At 37.9% G+C, this 21,426-nt stretch overlaps 1 protein-coding gene across 5 annotated transcripts in view; it reads right to left on the bottom strand.

Moving 5' to 3' along the window:
- The window catches only part of LOC107082111 (inositol 1,4,5-trisphosphate receptor type 1-like), a 113,723-nt gene that overhangs the window by 37,010 nt on the left and 55,287 nt on the right, over nucleotides 1–21,426 (bottom strand). Inside the window, exons 35-42 of one of the 5 annotated variants that reach the window (XM_015370606.1) lie at nucleotides 20,922–20,948; nucleotides 20,084–20,204; nucleotides 19,798–19,991; nucleotides 19,577–19,725; nucleotides 19,386–19,497; nucleotides 14,734–14,769; nucleotides 3,774–3,821; nucleotides 2,114–2,246 (exon numbers count right to left, since the gene is read on the bottom strand). In XM_015370606.1, coding sequence (XP_015226092.1) covers nucleotides 2,114–2,246; nucleotides 3,774–3,821; nucleotides 14,734–14,769; nucleotides 19,386–19,497; nucleotides 19,577–19,725; nucleotides 19,798–19,991; nucleotides 20,084–20,204; nucleotides 20,922–20,948 — 820 coding nt within the window. The remainder of the gene's footprint in view (nucleotides 1–2,113; nucleotides 2,247–3,773; nucleotides 3,822–14,733; nucleotides 14,770–19,385; nucleotides 19,498–19,576; nucleotides 19,726–19,797; nucleotides 19,992–20,083; nucleotides 20,205–20,921; nucleotides 20,949–21,426) is intronic. The other 4 variants (XM_015370608.1, XM_015370607.1, XM_015370610.1 and 1 more) reach the window with 4 other exon arrangements.

Raw genomic sequence — 21,426 nt, 5'->3', positions numbered from 1 at the left:
TTGAGTTCTATTTTGAAGATTCACCATTTAGTATAAGAATGATGTTATCAGTTTGATGCAGAATCTCGATTTGTGACTTATTTAAAGTTTTTCCAACATTAATAGTTTTTAGTAATTTGTTTATTGTTTATTCCACCATGTATTCCTATTTGATAAAAAAAAAACTGCTTTAAAATCTCTATTATTATTGAAGTATATGCCTACACTCTAAATATAACAAAATAGCTTACTTATTCATTTTAAGTTTAACAAAATGTCCTTTTCTAAAGTTAATTGCTCCCAAATATAACCTCTCTAATATAAATGTGATTGAACCATGTTTTTGTTTATTTTTTATATTTATGCATGTTTATACTACTCTTTTTTTTTTATTAATCAGACTATACAAAAATTTCGCTACAAATCTATTCATTACTGTTAAGGTTGGGTACACTTATATCTGGTGGAACACGGGCTAATGTATCTCAGTAATTCTTCAAAATCTAGCAAATATAGCAAAACACCTTTGATGTCCTACAATCACAAATGTAAACAAAGGAGGTTGCAAAAAGCTAATGGGGCTTTTAAAAGAAAAGTGTTTTTGTCAGATGTGAATGAAGATGCATCTTTTTGCTACCAACTACTCTAGATGGGACTAGAGCAAAAGAAACAAAAAGAATATGTCAAAAAACACTTTGGCCCACTTTAATGTGTGGTGGAGGATATTGGCTGCAGGGTTCTATTCTTTTCTACAGGTTTCCTGGGATAGTTGTTAGTGATGCATGAGGAGCTCTTTAAAATATTATAATACTTTGGTGCACTTTAGAGGCAACAATGGGAACTGTGCCCTGATATCGGAGGGTTTTCGGTTCGAGCTCCGGCTTTGAGTCTCGTTGTGTCCTCCTTGGGCAAGACACTTCACCTGCATTGCCTACTGATGGTGGTCAGAGGGCCCGGTGGTGCCAGTGTATGGCAGCCTCACTTCTGTCATTGAGCCCCGGGGCAGCTGTGGCTACAATGTAGTTTGCCACCATCAGTGTATGAATTAATGACTGATTGTACTGTAAAGCACTTTGGTCAAGTCCTCTGACTTGAAAAAGCAATATATAAGTACAGGCCATTTACCATTTTATCAGAAAATTACAACAGGTTTATCATTGGGCCTTTAAGACAATGACAGAAAACAAACTGTGGCCAGAAATCTTTTTATTTTAGCTCTAAATAGACATGAAATCCATTACTTTATTTAGTAACAGCAAAGAACTTTTTAATGAAATGTAACAAGCCCAAAACAGCTGCATTCTACTGATGTGTCATTGCCTCAAGGATTTCCCACACATTTCTGCCTCGTCTGGATCCCCAACTTCAGGCTGCATATCAAATTCCTTTCCTGGCTCTTGTTTCTACAACAGGTGCATACACTGTTTCCACAGGAAGCACCAGCCCGTCTCTTAGCAACAAAAAGAAGTTCATCATGAGTGAAAAGGGCATGCTTTCTGTGGTCTGTTGGGTGAGCATGAGGAAGAAAATAGGAAGGAAGAGAATACGATCAAGGAAACTGTGTATTCAGACTTATTACAAATGGCTGACAAAAGTAAAAAAAAATAAGAATGTGAATGAATTATAGGCTAGACACACATTGTTCTGATCTGATGATGCTAAATTAGTAAAAAAAAAATGATATGACGAAAATACAATATAAATGTTAGAGATGAGCCAATGGCCCAAATAGTCATGGTACATTGCCTAAGTATTTTGACTCCAGATAGTAACACATTGACCTCTTTATCATGTATTGATAAGACTCTTGTGGTCTGGGTGCTCAAAGGGCAGAACACAGCAACCACAGGGCTGATAAACACCTCAGGGCCAGACAGATACTGCCACATTCACTTAATGCAAAGCAAAAGCTTCACAGAGGCTTTGCCACCTAATATCTAACATCATTTCTGGCAGGAAAATGCCCTCCAAGTGTTTCAAAAGGCTTTGGTCATTGCTTGATATAAGCTTTAAGCCAAATAGAAATGTTGAAGCAGTTGTTCTCACTGCCTTTTTGCTGCAAAATGAGAAAAAAAGCACACAAAAAATAAGACGAACATTTGTGTTTAGGCCTGAAAATACACATAAGGGTCACCTGATTGGCTTCTGCCCGGTCCTACCGGACTGAGGGGGCCATTGCCAAATGACGTCAGGCTGTCCCTCCGCCCACCGCTCCTGTGGAAGTTTCCATAGTAACGGCTCACCAGAATCCGTCTGAGCGCCTCGCCCTGATGAGTGGAAAAGAGAGGGCAGGATGTAATGATGTGACGTCAGTGACAGCGAGAGATGGGAGATTATATAACAGTCCACAAAAAAAAACTATTAAGAAGCAATCTTAGAAACTCCAGCAACAGGTTTGCAGCCTGTGATCTCCAAGGAACACAGGTTAAGGTAATGCTTGGTGTTTCTAACAAGTGCTACCAGATTTAGTTAAGGGTTTCTTTAATAAAACAGCAGAATTAACAACACCTGCTCCTTTCAATTTAAGCTGGAAAGAGCCTTGTCATAACCTGACTCTACATTATTAGTTTTCAATAGAAATGATAGCAAATATACTAATCTTTCCAAAAACCTGGCATGTTCAGCATCAAGTTTATATCATGCGCCTCCGACGCAAGTCTTGTCTGTTACAGAAACAGTGTTTTTATTTAATGACAATGGGAGGTCCTGCTTTTTTGTTGATTTTTTTTTTTTTTTGCTCAGGCAGACTCGAGGGCAACCCTCCTACACCGTGACTCATCTGCTGTAAAACAGTCAGCGGCACGACTCTGCCGTTGGCATGGCAACACTAGCCCATCGTTACCTGAAAGACCTCCCATGGGATAAAGAGAAGGAAATGAAAGAAGCCTGTGAATTGTGTGTTTGTTTGCAATTATGTGCAAATTATCGTGAGCTGTGGGTGGTCCTTGAAAGACGGCAGCGAAATTATATAAATCCTGCCGCCGGCGTCATGCTCTGGGGGTCACGATTGCTTTTTGTAGGTGGTTCAAAGTACTCATCTTTCATTGGCTATTCAGCAGTGTGAATCTGCATATATATTTTCTGCTGTGCTTTTAAAACTTTTTTCGTTTAGTTTTACTTTACAACATGGACATAAAAGTTGATTTAAAAAAAGTGTGCACACCCTTGTTTAAAAGGCCAGGTTTTAGTAACATGAAAATAGGGACAACAAATCAATAACGATTTCTACCCAAGGTGACTGAATATTGAAATTAAAACAATAGTATTAGTTTAGCTGGTTTTATCATTATTACTGCTATTATCCTTCAAAATGTGTTTGTTTTTAATATCAAATTAAAAGGGGGGATGATTTTTAAAAATATTTTTAACAATTTTGAAATCTAAAAACTGAAATTATTGAAACCAATTAACAACAACTCAATTCTTATAATAAACCGACAAGAGGATATAGGTGCTTAAGTTTAAACAAATGCGTCATAAAACAGACCAGGAGGAAAAGAGGCCCCTATTTGTCCATCTGCTTAAAAAATAGCAGCAAAGCAATTCTTATTCACGGAGACATTTGGGGTAAGTAAATGGTCTTGATAACAAAATCATGACATTTTATTTGCAATGAAGAGAGTAGGAAACTATTCTTGCTGCAAAGTTACATGTTTACATCAATGTTATTTAAGTCAGAATAAAAACACAAATGTATTTATTTTTTTACATCCATTTGTTTAATAAGACAACTAACTAAATCTTGATAGTATTAATGATGTTAGTTAAGCGGCCATGCTGGTGTGAGTACCTACCCTTCTCTGGTCTGCCAACAGTTTCGCAGGCACGTTCTGATCCAGCTTCTGTATGCAGTGAGTAGTTCAAGCATTGTAACACAAATACAGAGTTAATATTCATGCAGTACAGACAGAGATTTTTTCAGAATAATTATCACATTAGCGTACCTATCAGCTGTAACAAGTTGCCATGCAAAGGTCTGCTCAGTACGCATTGCCATGCTTTTACAGCTAGGTCAGAAACCAGGAAAGCAGCAAAGATTTGCAACTTAGACAGGTAAGGTCTTTTTTTATATGAAGCATGCCCAATTTAGTTCAAACAAAAGAGGTAATCACAAAACAGTTAACCACATTGTTAGTTTGTTGAAATAAAGCTGATTTTTTTCTACCTAAAATTGTAATTCATACAGTGTTTTATAGGGTCAAAGGTTAATATGTTAATAAGTAGCAGATACAAATGGAAATGGGATGAAGTCTAAGCTGTTATTGAGGAAAGTCTCAACTCCTAAACCTTAGATTCACACACTTTAATTTTCTTCATTAGTTTCCTCATTTCTCGTTTCTGAACTAATTTTAAATCTAAAATAAAAAGAATGCAGGTGATTAGTGAGTAATTTTACCACAAAATACTGAGCAAAGCAAATATTAACTTTAGTAAAGACCATATTGCAAACAAAATTAGTCACTCTACAAATACTTTACATTTTCTCTAGATTATCTTTTTTTAATCTCAATTGATATTAGCTAATTTAGCTATTCTTTATCTAATTCATCTTAGCTTTCTTTGATTCAGTGTACATTAGAAAACTGAGTTCACTTTTAAGGACTTAATATTAGCTTTTAATTGTAGTTTGGCTAATTAATAAATAGTTGAGAGCATATTAATGGAAGCCTTTTGGCTTATTGTATTTTATGCATTTATATTGGGCTGCTCAGTGGAGCAGTGGGTAGCACTGCTGTACCACTGCATGGAGTTTGCATGTTCTCCCTTAGAATGCATGGGTTCTCTCCAGGTACTCCGGCTTTCTCCCACAGTCCAAAAACATGACTGTTAGGTTAACTGGCTTCTTTAAATTCTCCTTAGGCGTGAACGGTTGTTTGTCCTGTTTGTCTCTGTGTTGCCTTGTGATGGACTGACAACCTGTCCAGGGTGTACCCCGCTTCTCGCCCGTAGACAGCTGGGGATAGGCACCAGCACCCCTCGTGATCCCAGCAGGGATTAAGCATGTCAGAAAATGAATGGATGTATTTTATGCAATTTATTGAGTTTGGCGTATCTTTTTTAAAATAACAATCTGAATTTATTGTAGCTGAATTAGCTTGGTCCATATCAGTTCATTTTTTATTCTTATCTAATATAATCATATTATTAAATATGATGAACCTTTTTAGCTCAAGATATGTGATCTTTTTTTATACTGTATTAGCTATTCTATCTCCTTCTAGCCTAAAGGGTACTCAAAGGTACACTGCAATACTTTGCTTTCTCAAATTGGTAAAAAGTGAAATAAAAATTAAAATCTTAAACCCTTAAAAAACAAACAGTATTTTTATTTTTTGTATTTTTTGTTAACTTTCAAATAAACAATGAGCCTAAGTACCTACAGTAGTTGATATTCAAAATTTCCCTACTTTCCTTTATGTATCCCTGGCTGGTCCCGTAAAATTCCTTTTTAAGCATCAATCTTTGTACTAAAATATTATTTTGGTCATGATTTGTGGACATATTAAGATCTTAAGAGAAGCGTCATCTCCTGGTCAGACCCGGGGTGAAGTCAGAATAAAAAAATATTCATGCCCAGGAGGGGGGGATAGGGGGGTTTGTTGGGAGTTGCAGGGAAGTTTGCTGCCATTCGGCTGGCGTTTGACTGGAAAGTGCCATTTAGAATGGCTGCTACTGTAATAGATCTATAGACTAGTTGTTTCCATATTTCTATAATATCTGCGCAGTAATGACTCAAATAGCTGAACTCATTTTAGAGAACATTTCCTAAACCAAGCAGATGCTTTGTGAACTTGAGCATGAGCTTCCTGCCTTTACCTTGCCTTTTTATTAAAGCATATTTAAAGACAATAGTAGAAATCTGCCAATTTTCCTAAATGCCAGACTCATCTTTTACAGCTCAACAATAAAGCACCAACTGAGCAGAAACTGAAATCACACGTCAACAGTCAGTTAAGGTCAAACACGAGCAATCAAAAAGGTGAGAAATTTTCACTACGAGTCAAGTTCCAGAGAACGTGCTCAAAAAAAAAAAAAAAAAAAAAATCACATTTCAAATGCATCAAATATAGAGAAGTGTTGTTTTCCCTTTTTCACTTTCCTCACAAGTGCAGCAAAAGAATAGTAACTCAGATTGAATATCATCTTAGCATATGCATACATTTATATTCACTGTGCACCCACTAAGGGATCATGACATTAGATGCAGAGGGTGTTGCATATGTTATGTAAAAGTCTGCATTATGGGGGCAGGAGAGGTGAGTGCAGAGGCAACCGGTGAAGGGGTTAGAGTTATATAATCCCTTTAAAAGAAACCAGGCCACTAAACCAATGACACAGAGCCACTAACGAGGGCCATCTGTCATCAAAAACACAGGATTATCACCTATACAAGACAAAAAAGGGGAGCAAGATAGTCACGGATTTTCTTGCTCTGACTTGGTGGGGTTAAGTATTTAGAACAGAGTTTATGCCCTAAAAATGTCACTGCACACAAAGGGAATTGCAAACAAAAATAAAGCAAACCACGCAAGACCTAAATAAAAAAAAAATCCAGTTTGCCAGCCACTACTACGGCAACTTACAAATACAAAATTGGTAATTGATTAAAAAAAATATAAAGGTTCTCCAGTTACTCTTTCAGACGACTCCCCTGATGTGGCATTTGGTCAAATTCAAAACATATTATCTTTCTGATAAGTCAAAGAATCTTCAAGGCATCTAATGTAAGCAGTGCCATCAGAATCGGGAATTCTAACTTCTTTAGATTTTTTGACGATAAAAAAAAACCAACAAATATACAACAGGTCTATGAACATTGGGCGGATAATACAAGCAGTCTGACATATATAGACTGTTTGCTCTAGTTTTGTAGCAGCCATAAGCTTTCTGGTGTTTTGGAATTGTTAAAAACATGGCTCAACAGGTTTTTTTTTTGTAAGTTAGTAGGCTAGAAAGAAACCATAGATCACTTTTTTAGCACCTCGACAATTTTTTGCTCTTTTGCATACATCTATGAGGGGATACTTTCTCCCTCCCTAATTATTGTATTCATATTCATGACATTATTTTCAAGGTTGTTATCAGCTTAATAAGCATTTGCATCCATGCTGTTATTTGCAGAGTCTAGATTAGCTCATGTGCTAAAGGTCAGGGGTTTTCAGTCACTTCAATGTTGCACACTGCATTAAATTTAATGTAAGCATACCGTTTTCTTAACTGCAAAGTGTTTCTTTTTTTAGATAAAGGCATTTCCTTAACTGTAGAGTCAATTACAATTTCTTTTTTTTTTATATATATATATATATATTTATATTTATTTATTTATTTTTTATTCCAATTTCTTAATCTTGATTCAGGCTTTCAATAGATTTGTAAATTTTTTTATATACTTCTTTTGTGATGTGTAAATCTGCATTCATTTACATTTTTAATTTTGCTACACCTGAATTTCCTGATAATAAAGGATCTTTCTATTCAACTCTATTCTATTAGGCTTATATTTTTTGATAAAGCACCAACAGTGCTACAATTATTCAAATGTGATGAAAAAAATGGTTATTTAAAAAATAATATAATTTAATATCACTAAAGATGTTTTCACAATCGCATTATTTTAAAACTTATACCTCATTAACATCCTGTTATTCTGTGTTTATGAAACCAGACCTGTTTTCAGGGCTGCAACAATGTGATGTGATGCTCATTTTAAAAAAAACGAGAGAAGATTTTTGTTGGTTTGCCTGCGTGGGTGAGGGTGCAAAAGATAGAGATGAAGATGTAAAAATAATTTAGGGAAAACACAGAACATGTGCAAATTGATGTTGTTGAAGGTTTGGCAAAAAAAAAAAAAAAAAAAAAAACAACTTCTAAATTCAACAGTGCTACAGACTTTTGTTAAACCAAATTTAATACCAGATATTTACAAAGACTTAAAATCAGTTTTTATCCTAAAAATATGTGAGTTTATGTTGCTACTTTCTTTCAATCCAAATGTCCAAGTCTGATCTCTTAAACTCAAAGCCTTGTCTTGATAGTATACAGGCTTAATGTGGTGTTTAATCTCACACTTACAGTGAAAAAAAATTAAATTGTCCAGAGAGCTGTTCTAAACGAAATTTGGTTTTTACACTTGTGTAGACAAAATGACAAATAAATCTGTATAAGTCTAAATTATTGAAAAATGTACTTACTACCGTTAAGGCATATAAAAATCAGAACAATATGTGGGTCGTCCACCAGATATCTTGGCTGATGTCTTTTGATCTCAAACAAAGGGATCAGAAGAAACATTCAAAGATTTCTTCACTTATTTTTGATCCTTCAAAGTAATCTATTGGCATCCTTCAAAGCTATGAGAACTTCATCTAGACTTTCCCTTAGCAAAAAGTAGTAAACTTGAAGTATTACTAAAGTAATACTTCTTTAAACTAAATTGGGACATTTTTAAGTTTACTAAAGTACACTTAAAGTATACTTTAGTAAACACTTCTCAGTGTAAGTCAAGTACATTTGACTATACTATTGGTATATGAAGTATAGTTTAGAATAAGTAAACTAAGTGCACTGCCTGATTTTAAGTATGAAATTAGTGCACTTTTAGTATACTTAAATAAACTACTTTTTGCTAAGGGTTACCAAACTGTTTGGTAAAGAGTATCTTTAGTGTATGTACAGTACCCAGGCTTGGACCGGGAACGATTTTTGGCCCTGGCATTTTTTACCATCTACACCTGCCGAATTATGGACCCCCGATACCATCACCCCCCGAAAAAAAAACAAAAAAACAGAAGCACAGTCAAACGCGTGCGTCTCAAATGTGAAACAAATGTGACATACAATGCATCACACGACAACCATTACCAAGACTTCTACAATGCGGTTTTACTGGCTTTGGTTATTAACACGGACGCCACAGTGACTGCTGCTGCGTAACGTCCACACTTGCACGAAGCCAGGCAGACACCCACTCACACATACTAGGTCTACAACTTAAACCCAAGTGTTGTAAAAACACCAACATAAAACACTACATTAAAGAGGCAGACAGGCAACTCTTTAAGAATGAATCCATGAAAGCTCAGCGGTGTGTCAGCATTCACTGTGAGTCTAGGTGGCGTGTGGGCAATGAAATGGAATAATGTAAACTGATGCAAAACCCCATCATGCACCGCAACATATTTTTGCTAAATATTCGAACATATATTACTAGAGATAGAATTACAAATATAAGAGGAATGTTGTAGTTTGGTTTAAATAAAGCATTTTAGTTTGTTATTTAGTTTGTTGCAAGGATTTTACAGTTTGAAGAAATAGAAAATTACACCATATGCCAACCATCACAAGGATGTGCATATATATATATATATATATTGCATGCATCATTTAGACAGTTAATATTGTATTAGTTCTTGAGCTCCTTGAGTTATTTACTGTCACAAATAGGTGCTTTGGCCAGAGATTAAGTGTTGGGGCTGGTATGATTCAAGGTGGGCCGGCCCTTGCACGCTGAATTTAGGACCGGCCCACCGGGCAAATGCCGTTATCACAGATTACCAGTCGGAGCCTGTATGTAACCTCACTTTGAGGTACCATAACCCTAATCAAATTAGCAAATATAAACATTTTGGTTATCCTTATCTAACTGTGACATCTACATATCTGATTTCAAATGCAGTTCACAGCTTATTACAAAAATGAGAATGTTTATGGCTCAGCTTTCTGACTGTAACCCAAAACAATTCCCTACGGTTCTTTGGAAAACACAGAAAAGGCTTGAATAATTGAAGATTTAAGACTTTCTCAGCTTCTTCCAGCAACTAAATCAGATGCTGCACAGCTAAAGGATATCAAACTTGCAAATAACTTTTATTGCACAAACATCATAAATGTTGCACAAAAAAACAAAACTTGAAAAGTGCCTGAGAGCTCAGGGACTATTTTTTAGTTTGGCATTAAATCCACTAAGGAAACAAGGTTAACATAACTGGAGTTATATTTATGTACTGGGGCATAGTGCAGCAGCAGGTTAGGGGGGGTTCAAACACTTAGCATGGACACCAGCAAAGGACAAGCCTCTCTTACCTATTGGGGAGTTACTATTCCACTATGACCACTTCAAACAGTAGGAAAACTAGCTGATCAGGGCAGATAAACACAGCCAATCAACCCCTGGCCTGACCACAGACACCACAGGGTAACCCCTCATCGCTCCCACATCCGCTGCAGCTCGTGTATTTTGCTGAGCTGGAATCTCCCCATGGCAAACCCCTGAGCAGTCTCACACCTCTCAGTTCCACTCCAGAGGAAATACGTGCACACACACATTCAGTTGAAAAGGTCCTTCTTCTTTGTTTCTTCTAAAAGTGTGAAAATAAACATATCTCTGCGTCTCTGCAATGTGAAACTGAAACATGCTTGAAGCAGAGGGGAACGACACAAAGAGATGGTGTTTGCTCTGCACACAGAAACTGAGGCTGAATTAAAAAGCGTCTGGTCCCTCAATTTCATGTCATCTGACCTACTTTTTATTAAACAAGGTTGTTCGATTTTTTTTTTTTTTTTTTGCCTTGACCAGTTTGAAAACCAGCTGTGAGGCTAACTGGGTGGATAAAAATGAAAATAAAAATGTACTGTTAGTGATAACACAGAAGGCTTGCACTGTTTTGGCTAAAACCCCAGAGTGATGGAGCCGTGTTAGGCAGACCTCCTAGGAGGAAGAAGAAGCCTTCCATGTTTCCCGAGTCGTCCTGTCTGTTACATAACCCAGAGTGCAGCAAGTTTGGCTGCTAATCACCTGCCTGACATTTAGGAGGGAAGGAGGGCCTATCAATGACGCAGAAAAATGCAGATGAAACATCTTAGCTATTTATTAGGTTGGAAAAGTTATTAGCTTCTTCGTAATACCCATGCATAGTGCTTCCAGAAAGTATTTACATTTTTTTTGTAGTTTGTCTGATAACCACCTAAAAATATATATACTTTTTTAACCCACATTTATAATGTGCATGGAAAAAGATAGAAGTGTGTATTGCATTTATGTTTAAGCCCCTGTTATTTTTAAAGTGTAACACTTAGAAAAGTGTAGCAACATGGAGGTGGCAGCATCATGCTGTGGGAATTTTTATCTCCAGTAGGGGCATAGAAGCCACCCACACTTGATCAAATGATGCAGAGAAATTTAAGCTTTACGAATAGTTTTTGCAGTCCAAATGCACACACCCCAGAATAAAACACAATTTTTTTTTAAACACCTGAAAGACCAGCAGGGTCAAAACCTGAATTTGTATTTTCATATTACACCCACGGAAACACTCAGCAAACTTATTTAGCTTTTTACAAACTCTGATGTGTTGCCTTGCGCCACACTAAGCTTTCATGTAGATGGGTGCAACACTTGACGGGAAAGACTCCTCTGTCCCACACCCAAAGCTGGCTTTATACACACAGGTGTGCACACACTACCACACATGCAACAAGTGGGTAAACAGCTCCTCCACACCGTTATTGGCAATTACTGGTGAAGGTCGGGCATCAGCGGTAGGGCTGAGTTCCAGGAAAAAAAAAGCCTGGTTCTTATGTAACCTCAGCCCAGAGTTGGCAGGCACCCAGGAATCGTGCAGCTTGCAGGAAAGGGAAACTAGGACACAGCCTCAATGACTGCAACAGTCCCTCGCATTCACTACTTTCAGGCATAGTTAAGACATGAACGCAGTCACAGTGCCCCCTACTGGCTCTTTAAGAGGGCAGAGAGGAAACACCAGGCACAAAGATGGGTTTTCTGTAAAAGCACATATATTCATAGAACAAAATTAGGATATGGCTTTTATGTTTTTATTTTCGTTACTGTTATTTATGAAGAAACACCCATTGGGTTATAAGATAATGTGCGAATGCAAGAGACCAACCTGCAACATCTGGGAAATGTATTCATGCCTCTTGAGCATATATATTTTGCCTCGTTAATGGATTTTATTTGGGTTTTATAAAAATACAAAATAGTGTGTAATTGTGAGGTGGACGGTTTGCAAATTGACCTGCCAACCTGATTCTGAAAAGTGTGAAGTGCTTTTGTATTTGACACAAAATGAATAGCACCTCAGAGCAAAGCTTTCACATTTTTACCATAGACTGATTTTAATTCTGGACTTGGACCATGTTAACATGAGAATCCACTTTGATGTAAACCCTTCAGTGATCCTCCGGCTGTATTTTTAGGCTGTATTTGACGTCATAGTTCTTTCCAAAAACTTTGACTAACTTCCCTGTCCCTAAAGAGAAAAATGATCTCCATAGCCTTATGCTGCCACCACCATGTTTCTCTTCTCACCACATGCTAACTGTGTCTGCTACATGTATCCTTCTAAAAAACTGTAAATGCTTCAAATTCTTCCAACAAAGAGGTTCCCGTCAGCCACTCTTCAATAAATACTAGACTGTTGACAGATTTGTCCACCAGAATAGTTGATATTTGCAGTTATCCTAGGGCCCTGGGCTGACTCTCTGACTAATGCTCTTTTATCTTAACTTCCCATGCTCTTCTTTATGTTGCTGTGCTATGTATTATCCCCATGAGGCGGTCTGTAAATGTTTTCTTTTTTCAGTTGAGACTGAATTTGGGGAATCAGTTGCATGGGACAAGGGCCCCGCGTCATCCACCCCTTAAACCTGCTCCTGTTTGGTTTACAGAATTCATCTTAACTCCAGTCTGGATTTTTATTAATAATGGTTTGCACTATTTACAGTCACACATTTCAATACATTCCGTCATTCCTAAAAGTCGGATGGTAACGGTTTCATTTACAGTACATCAAAAACCATTTAATAACATGGTAAACAACATAGCAAGTTACACTATATCCCTAGGTAACAAGAAACACTTTATGGAGAATTTTTGGTAAGTGCTGTGGTTCAAGTCAGACTTCCTAGATGTAAAAAAGTTATTACCAGGTAAGTCATGCATTTCACCTTTAGAAAAAGTTAATTGTTATTATCTAGTAAAATGCAGTTTTCTGTTGGCATATAACAGAAAACCAAACCTAGAAAACAGCAAACCAATCTTCTTAACTAAACTCTTATTTATATGTGACCTAAGTTCAGTTTTAGAATGCTTTAGTTACTTGATCATAAGTTACACTTTACTTTGTAAGCCATTGGTAGGTGGTGACCAATAATAGAAACTGTTATGTGGTAACCTAATGGGAACTACCCACCAAAAGTTACATGGTAACATACAATTGTAATAATTACATGCAGGTAATTACTTTGAAATTATACAACTTATTTTTGGGTTAATTACCAAATAATGTTTTTTTTTTTTTTGTTACCAAGTAATATATTGTAACTTGCTATGATATTACCATGTTATTACATGGTTATTGATGTACTGTAAAAGAGAGCGTTACCACGGACTCAAAGAAAATAGTTTTGGTTTATTCTAATAGGATACCTGTTCTAAATGGTGCCACTTACTGTTTTTTCCCTTAATTGCACTTTTTAAGCTTCGAAATTGATACCTATAAAATCCCAATGGTAGCAACATTACAACATGGTAAGTAGATTTGAATACTCGTGCAAGGCACTGGGTATTCTAAAAACGCACAATAAGGTTTTATAGCGTGAGCTATGTAGAAGTGTCCCACATTTTAAGGCTAAGTTATGCAACTACCTTTTCGTGGCTTATATGTTTTGATCTAAACAGTGATTTTATTATGTTATTCTTATACATTTTTCTAAGGTCAACATTTGTGTGACAATATTTTCTACAATCTTTTTGTTGCTGCAAACACCAAAATTTCCCCATTGTGGGACAATAAAGGGATTTTCTATTGTATTGTATTTTATTTTTATTCTATTCAAAACAAAGCTGAAGAGAAATATACTCTTGCGTATTTATGAATTGAATCATTAAAATATGAAAAAAAGATATAAAGAGCATTTGAAAGGTAAAAAAAAAAAACTCATTGGGTTTTTTTTGGAATCTACTGAGTCACTTTGTCCTTCATTTGACTTTCAGACCTACAGGTAGAAAAATTAGGCGAAGTATGACAGACCTGATAACGTTTTCAGTAAACACAAAATATAATTAAAATTACCCATCCCAGGGTGTCAATGTTAAGATGCATGCATCACTTTTCAAATTAGATCTACATCAAAAATATTGTGGAGCAAAACCTTTTCAGCAAACTTAGTTGAAAAAAGGGGTTTTGATAAATAAAGAAAAGAATGAACTTGCTTCTATGCCATTTGTTTCTGAATCAGTCCTGAACATGTTTTAAATCAACTTACCTTAGAAATCTAAATGTCAAGCTCCACAAAGTGTTTTATTTCATTTTCATATGCTAAACAGTTTTAGAAGAGTTCAGACATGTCAACCGCCAATGAGAAGACAGTGAACAGACACTAATGCACCACTACCACCTGTCACAGATACAAAGTGCTTCACCTTAATGTTTTAAATAACCCAACCATACTAAGCAGCATGCATGTCAGTCACAGCACACATCTACCACCTCCTCAGTTAGTCTGCACAGAGTTTTTTTTATTGGTAAAGGCTGCAGCAGGTGTCAATAACAGAACTGCTCTGCCCCATATTTGCTACCATCTGTGCCCAGAGTACCCCCCACAAGCATCAGCAGCACCACAGCAACACCAGCTGCTACCGTGCAGTTACACAACAACTAAAGATGTTGCACAGACACAACAGACAGCGGCTCAGGGAAACGAGGGCATGACTTAAAGAAAAAGAGAGACAACCTTAGGCATTTCCATTTCATCATCAAAGGCCCTGAGCTGAAAGAGAACAGAAGGTTTAAGGTTTATTCATTAACAATGCAAGAAGAAGAAATTCAAGCTGTCAATCAAACGGCATGGTGTGACTGCTGAGTGAGTTAAGGATTGCTGAAATGGTGCAAAGAAAGGTTGAGATTTGGATATTACCAAGTAAAAGTCACTATTTCCAAAATATGAACTGCTAATGAGATATTTTCTTCATTTTTTGGGGGGTTTTATAATCCTACACTTATATAACACTTTATGCAACTTTTTACTGCTTGATATTACTTCTGTGCATGAGAAACTGTTGTCATTTAGGTATGCATTCTATTCATTCTTAGGGAACAATCTATAAAGAACCCAGAATCTATTAAAATGAATCTAATCACCAAAACATAGCAATATACAAAATACAGCTTAAAGTTGCACCTATACACCGATCAGCCATAACATTATGACCATTGCTTGGTAGCATAGAAAAACCCTTCAATTATCTCAGACTTAACTAGACACTGTTGTATGGGTTACAGTGGATGCAGTTTAGAGTATTCATAACTTAAAAATAATCAAACAGATGCGAATTGCAGTTGGCAGCTAAATAATATGCAAAGATAATGACTGATTTTATAATAGGCTTCCAGGATTATAAGGCCAGATGCAGTAAAGCAGCTCAGCTAAATTTTTTTTTACAATCACACATCTACACACACATCTTTGAAACTTGGACATATCTCAACATGTCTGCTTGTAGCTCTTTTGCAGCTCAGCTGCATTTTTATGTAGATGCGTTCCCTACATAGCTGATGCATATCAAAGATGGATTATCCTTATGATCAGTGGACAATCAACATACCTGGAATTGAAATGGTTTCTAAATTCATAGTGACTACGAAAAAGCCCTACAGATGTGCTCCTTTTTACTTGCAAACTGAAACCCTGGTGCAGTTGGTAGCACTGCTAGCGAGAAGGTTCCGGGTTTGAATCTTTCTGCATTTTTGCATGTTCTCCCTGCGCATGCGTGGGTTCTCTCTGGGTACTGCTGCTTCCTCCCATAGTCCAAAAACATGACTGTTAATTGGATTCTCGAAATTCTCCTTAGGTGCGTGTGTTTGTGTTAATGGTTGTTTGTCCTGTTTGTCTCTGTGTTGCCCTGCGATGGACTGGCAATCTGTCCAGAGTGGACCCCGCCTCTCGCCCGTAGATAGCTGGCACCAGCACCCCTCGCGACCCTACTTGGGATAAAGCGTGACGGGAAATGGATGGATGGATGGATGTCACGAACTTGAGGATGAAACATCCTGTCTACTGTTGCGTCAAGCCTCAGTACCTGCTACCTGTGGGGATGCAGTTGGCCAGAAGGTAGAAAAAAAATGCAGAGGATTTATTGGAAATTCGTTTGTGGGATCCATCACATCCCTGCCTACTACACCATGTTGTCCAGCCCCTGCCCTCCTGGACACCAGCCTCCGCCATCTAGAACTATGGACACCGTTGCATAAGCAACCCGTTAAACACCATGTTTTGCATTTCGGCCGTTGCCTGGTGTCACCCCACTGGTTTACGAGGATATTACTTCACGTCTTAGCCACTAGTCACTTAAACGTTTGTTCTACAGTATGTTCTTCACAGGAAGTCGATTCTATACTGCTTACTGAGACAGGCATCATAGCCTTGAGAAATATGTTTTTAGTTTTGAGTCACAGACATTTGTGATCACATTTGACTCTCCAGTCCTATGTGCTTTGGTGTACCGCCTTCACAAATTTAATACAGATTTTATTCAATAAAATTGAATTATGATCAATTTCTAATGACTGGGGATTTCAATATTCATGTTCAAAAATGACACACCCAGGACCTGGTGCTGACTTTTGGTCTTAAGGCAATAATGGCTGAGATGTGCTAAATACTCTTCTGTACTGTTACCGGTAACAACCCATCCAAGGAGTTTGGTTGTGGTTCAATGTAATGCTTAACTTTAGACCATTCTCTAAACTGTTTTTTGTGTCTTAAGTTTTAGAGTAAGCTACTTTTTACATTTACTCTAATCTAAATGAAACCAGTGAAAAGTTCCACTCAGGTCTTATAAAGAATCACAGCATTTTAATAACCTTGTTTTAGCTGTTAATGCAGGGAAATCAGCAGCTTCCTTGCTTTGAGACCTTTTGGCAACATTTAACAGCATGGATCAAAGGAACAGAGCTCAGCTGGTTTAGGTGTGTCTCTTTAATTGAGGCTTTTCTGTAGCTCCCCTCTGTCTCCTTCAGGTTGTGTTGTGCCGCATGGGTTGATACTGACACCTGTTCTTTTTTCCCTGCATATGCTCACCCTGTGCTCTGTCTTCATAAAGCATGAAGTCCTTTTTATCTGTTGTCAACATTTAAATCCATCTGCCTGTAACGACCAATGACAGCCAGTCCACTGTCAAAATGCTTCAGAGTTTTTCTTAAGAAGGTGCAGGCATGGTTAAGTGTGAATGAAGAAAAAACTGAGGTATTTCCTTTAGTTTCCCATTTTCTTTCAGACAGTCATTTAGAAATCTCCATAATTGCATTTAAAAAGGAGAGTGAAGGAATAAAATGCAATTTCAAACTTAGCCCACTGCTGAGTGGTGCTGTTTCCAGAAGTTGCTGAGAGCACCCCATGTGGTCCATGAGGGCCCCTTGGAGCACCAATTGGTTACCCCGGTTCTGTAGTGCCTAAAACGCTGTGGCCCAAATACACACTAAAACAAAGATGCTTGAATTAATTCAGATTACACTCTCCATCTATTAAATTTTGAGTGAAGGTTAAGTTTTTGTAGATTGCTATTAAGTATTTAAACTCTTTGGCCCATCTCATTTAATTAAGCCGCTACATTCCTACACTCCAAATAGACCCCTGATGTCAGCCAACCAGCTCCTATTGTCTGTCCGTTAATCCAGGCTAAATTCCAGAAGTGATAGAGCTTTCTCAGAGGCAGGACCCATACTGTAGAGCACAACACCCGCAAATTGTTCATCCATGGCTCCCTGGATGATATTTAATTACAACTAGAACCAGCCCAAATTCCACAGGCGCTTTTGCACGCTGCTGTGACTTTGCAGGTTACCGTTGCATTGTGGGGAATGTAGTGTTGGTGCAGGTGTGTTGCAAAAACCAATACTACATTCCCAGGGGAAAACATGATTGTGTTTTTCTTTTATTTTAATTTTTTTGTTGTGCTTTGCATTTTGGATTGTTTTGTTTTCTGCTTTTGCCCCTTTAACAATCCAAGCTGGGCTGAAGTCGGTTGTCTAAGGAGGCGGAGTGCACTAACTGCGCTAAGCAACTGGTGCACACAGGTGTCAGCAGAGGCTGATTGAAGCCAAAATAAAAGGAGCCTGGATGGAGGGAGGGGGCGGAGCCGATCCTGCAGGTGGTAGAGACGGACACGCTGCTGAGTGAGGGGTAGGTGGGATCCACACGATACTCTGAACAAGATGGAGCGCTACTAAGAGGCGCGGCCCTCTGCCTGACTGTGCCGTCTGTTCGCCTCCCGCTATTCTGTGCCTGGCGTGTAGAATAACCTGCCCCTCAATCGGCAGCGTGTCTGTCTGTCTCACCTGCAGGATCAGCTCCCCCACCTTCCATCCAGGATCCCTTTATTTTGGCTTTAATCAGCCTCTGCTGACACCTGCGCGCAGCATTTCAGGAACCTCTGGCTGAATTCTGCGTCCGCTGTCATTATTCACCATAAAGTTCTTACAATTCTTTGTACAAGACGGGATTTTCCTTTGAAGGAAGTATTGTTTTGTCTGTGTGCCATAGATTTTTGTATTCTATTTCTTTTAATCACATTTTTGACTCAGGTAAAAATGCAGATAAGAGCCATGAGAGAGAATACAACTGATTTGATTTTTTCTTATTTTACTATTTGAAAGCAGTAATCAGTAGGATAATAGAGCAGCACAGTAATGCCTTTTCGGTTTATAATGTATGCACTTTCATTTTTGTATGTATGTTAATAACTTTATACTTTCACAATGTGTTAAGTCTTGGTTCAATAGACTATGTTTATTTAAATATGTTTTAATAAACATTTAACCAGTTCGGGCCTCAGCTTGTAGCAGATTAGTTTTTTTGGCCCTTGGTGTATTTGACTTTGACATCCCTGCTGTGGAGCAATGCTCCTTTTTCTTTCAAAGCTCTCACCTCTTAGACTAGTTCAAATCCACACTGAAAAGGCGCCTCTTCTCCCTGGCTTTCCACGCTAGTTATTGTAAGATAACTATAAATATATATATCTGTGCACCTCTAACCATTTAGATACCTTTGTCTCCAAATCACACATTCTTGGTCTAATTGTTTTTGGCAAGACACTAAATATTGCGGTCTTGCTCCGCCCGTTCAGCAGGCACAAAACTTAAAGATTTTGATGACTTTAGAGCCCACATACCAAGATATAACAATTTACAAATGTTAAGGGGCCGAGACAAAGTACAAAGGAATTAATCAGAGCTCCTCACAAGGTCCCAAAGATAATTCAATCATACATATATGGTCATACCTGGAATGGCTGATCAGTATAGTTCATATACAATTGAAGGCATATGGTAATTTAGAAGGCTTATAGTTGCAAATCATTTCAATGCAGAGACAGACAAGCAGGTTACCTTCTCTCCATAACCTCTGTCCTTTGTCATCATCTCTCGAAGTGTTTGCAGAACTTTGATGCACAATTTCTCTTCATTTTCCTCCAGCAACTGTTTGGTATGCTTGATCAGCCTGCACCATATTATTTATCAAGAGTCAGTGGCACTTTATGAATCAACTTGGAAATAACATAAATAGTTGTAAGGCTTACTTGCATATGAACCCCCCGCTCTCACACTTCCTGCGTGAGTCAGTGTTCTCTGGGAAAAGCAGCTCAGGTCGATGCAGCACATCCACCAGGACGGATAGCTCAGCCTGGACCAGTGGGCGCAGACGATCCTCAAGAGCTGACACAATGTCCTAGGTTAAAGAGATAAGCATGTCCTTACTGTTTGTATAGATGGAATGGTTTGGGGTAAATTCAGACGTTACCTGCAGCCTTTCGATAATATTCCTGTAGTCCCTCGACACAGTCACCACAGATTCTCTGCGAGTTGAAAGCTGTGAGTTGCGAACGGACAGCCTCCAGCTTATGGCGGTCCTCTGCACTATGTTGTTGGATCTCACAAACAGGTTGTTCACCTGGTTGTCCAGGTCCACCGGGATGGCTATTGCTCTGCTTTTGGCTGGTTGGTACAGAGAAAAATGCATTCTTTGTTTGCTGCCAATTGTGTTTTAAAAGTTCTCAATGTGAGCATTGAAGTAGAGATAAACTAACCAACATCAGAGAGCACTTTGATGCAGGTTTCAACAGAACCCTTCTGGCCAGACCCAAGCCAGTAGCAATGGTAGACCCTGAAAACTGCCTGCAGCAGCTGCACAAAAACAGGTTGCCTGGTCTGAGAGGAATACAAAAGAGAAAACAAATAAAACCCAGGTTAGCATTTTTCTTCCTGTTTCTTTCAATTCGAATGGACTCTCCTTGAGAGAAAGAAAAAGGTCCCAAACAGCATTAAACTCTCCCATCTTTCCTTTGTTACAGTGGTTCCCAAACATTTTAGCTTCTGAAATAATCACAACACATACAGTTAAGAGATGCAGCAAAAAATTACTTTTATTTGAATTAGCACATTTACATTAATTCCTTTACATTCTTAAAATAAAAGATAAAAAATATGATTTGAAATCCGCTACAACACCTCTGACCGGTGCATTTCCAACTATGCATCTCTTGTGACAAATATTCCTGTATTTTTAATTTTTTTATCTGTTTGATTGTTGAGATCCTCTCCAAGTTTGGGAACCACTGATGCATTTCACCAACAGTCTGCACCACAGTGTTTAAATATCCAACACCCCTCTTAAGAGTCAATGAGCAAGAGTTGACAGAAGTTGTGGTTAGACCAGCATGCTGACAGAGTATGAAGTCTGTTTCTTTTTTTTTGGAAACATATGAATTCCACAGCTGACACTTTCCCAGATTTCACCCATTGAAATTAAAGCCCTAATTGTACTTACTTATTGACACCAGTTAATAACAAGGTAAATATGCGTTTTTTCTGCATTCCATACAAGAAAAGGTTTTGTTTCCCTTCTAAGCAAAATAACAACAATACCTGCAAATTTTTCCTCAGACGTTTATCCTGCAGCAGATGACAACAGGTCATGAAGAAACAAACAAAATTTGCATATATATATATATACACACACAACAAAATCAAGATGGATGACGAGATCCAAACACAGTCCTTATCATTGCAACTGCAGAGTGATTGATAATCCGGGTAATCTACAATTCAGGGACTGCATTAGCCACTTTACTGATCTGTTCACTTCATTTACCTTACCACATTGTGTTACCTCCACCTATAGTAATGCCTATTTTAAAGGTAAAATGGAGGATTTTAGCAAAGTTTTGAAAAGACCCGCCCTCTCCACTTAAAAAAAATGCACATGCACAACCCTGTGCCCGTTCTCAAGAGGGAACTGCTATTATGAGAGTGTGCACGAGCCCATTTCTCCTTGTGCATGCTCTGTTTACAAGTTGCTGTTTGCATCGCTGATGCAAGCTTACTTTCCAAAAGAAGATTTGCAGTTTTTCCACTATGTAAGAATCACCAC

This window comes from Cyprinodon variegatus, unplaced genomic scaffold, assembly GCF_000732505.1.
Source record: "Cyprinodon variegatus isolate N-32 unplaced genomic scaffold, C_variegatus-1.0 Scaffold47, whole genome shotgun sequence".
Classification (NCBI taxonomy): domain Eukaryota; kingdom Metazoa; phylum Chordata; class Actinopteri; order Cyprinodontiformes; family Cyprinodontidae; genus Cyprinodon; species Cyprinodon variegatus.
The sequence above is the reverse complement of the archived record's forward strand: the minus strand, read 5'-3'. Positions and strand labels throughout refer to the sequence as shown.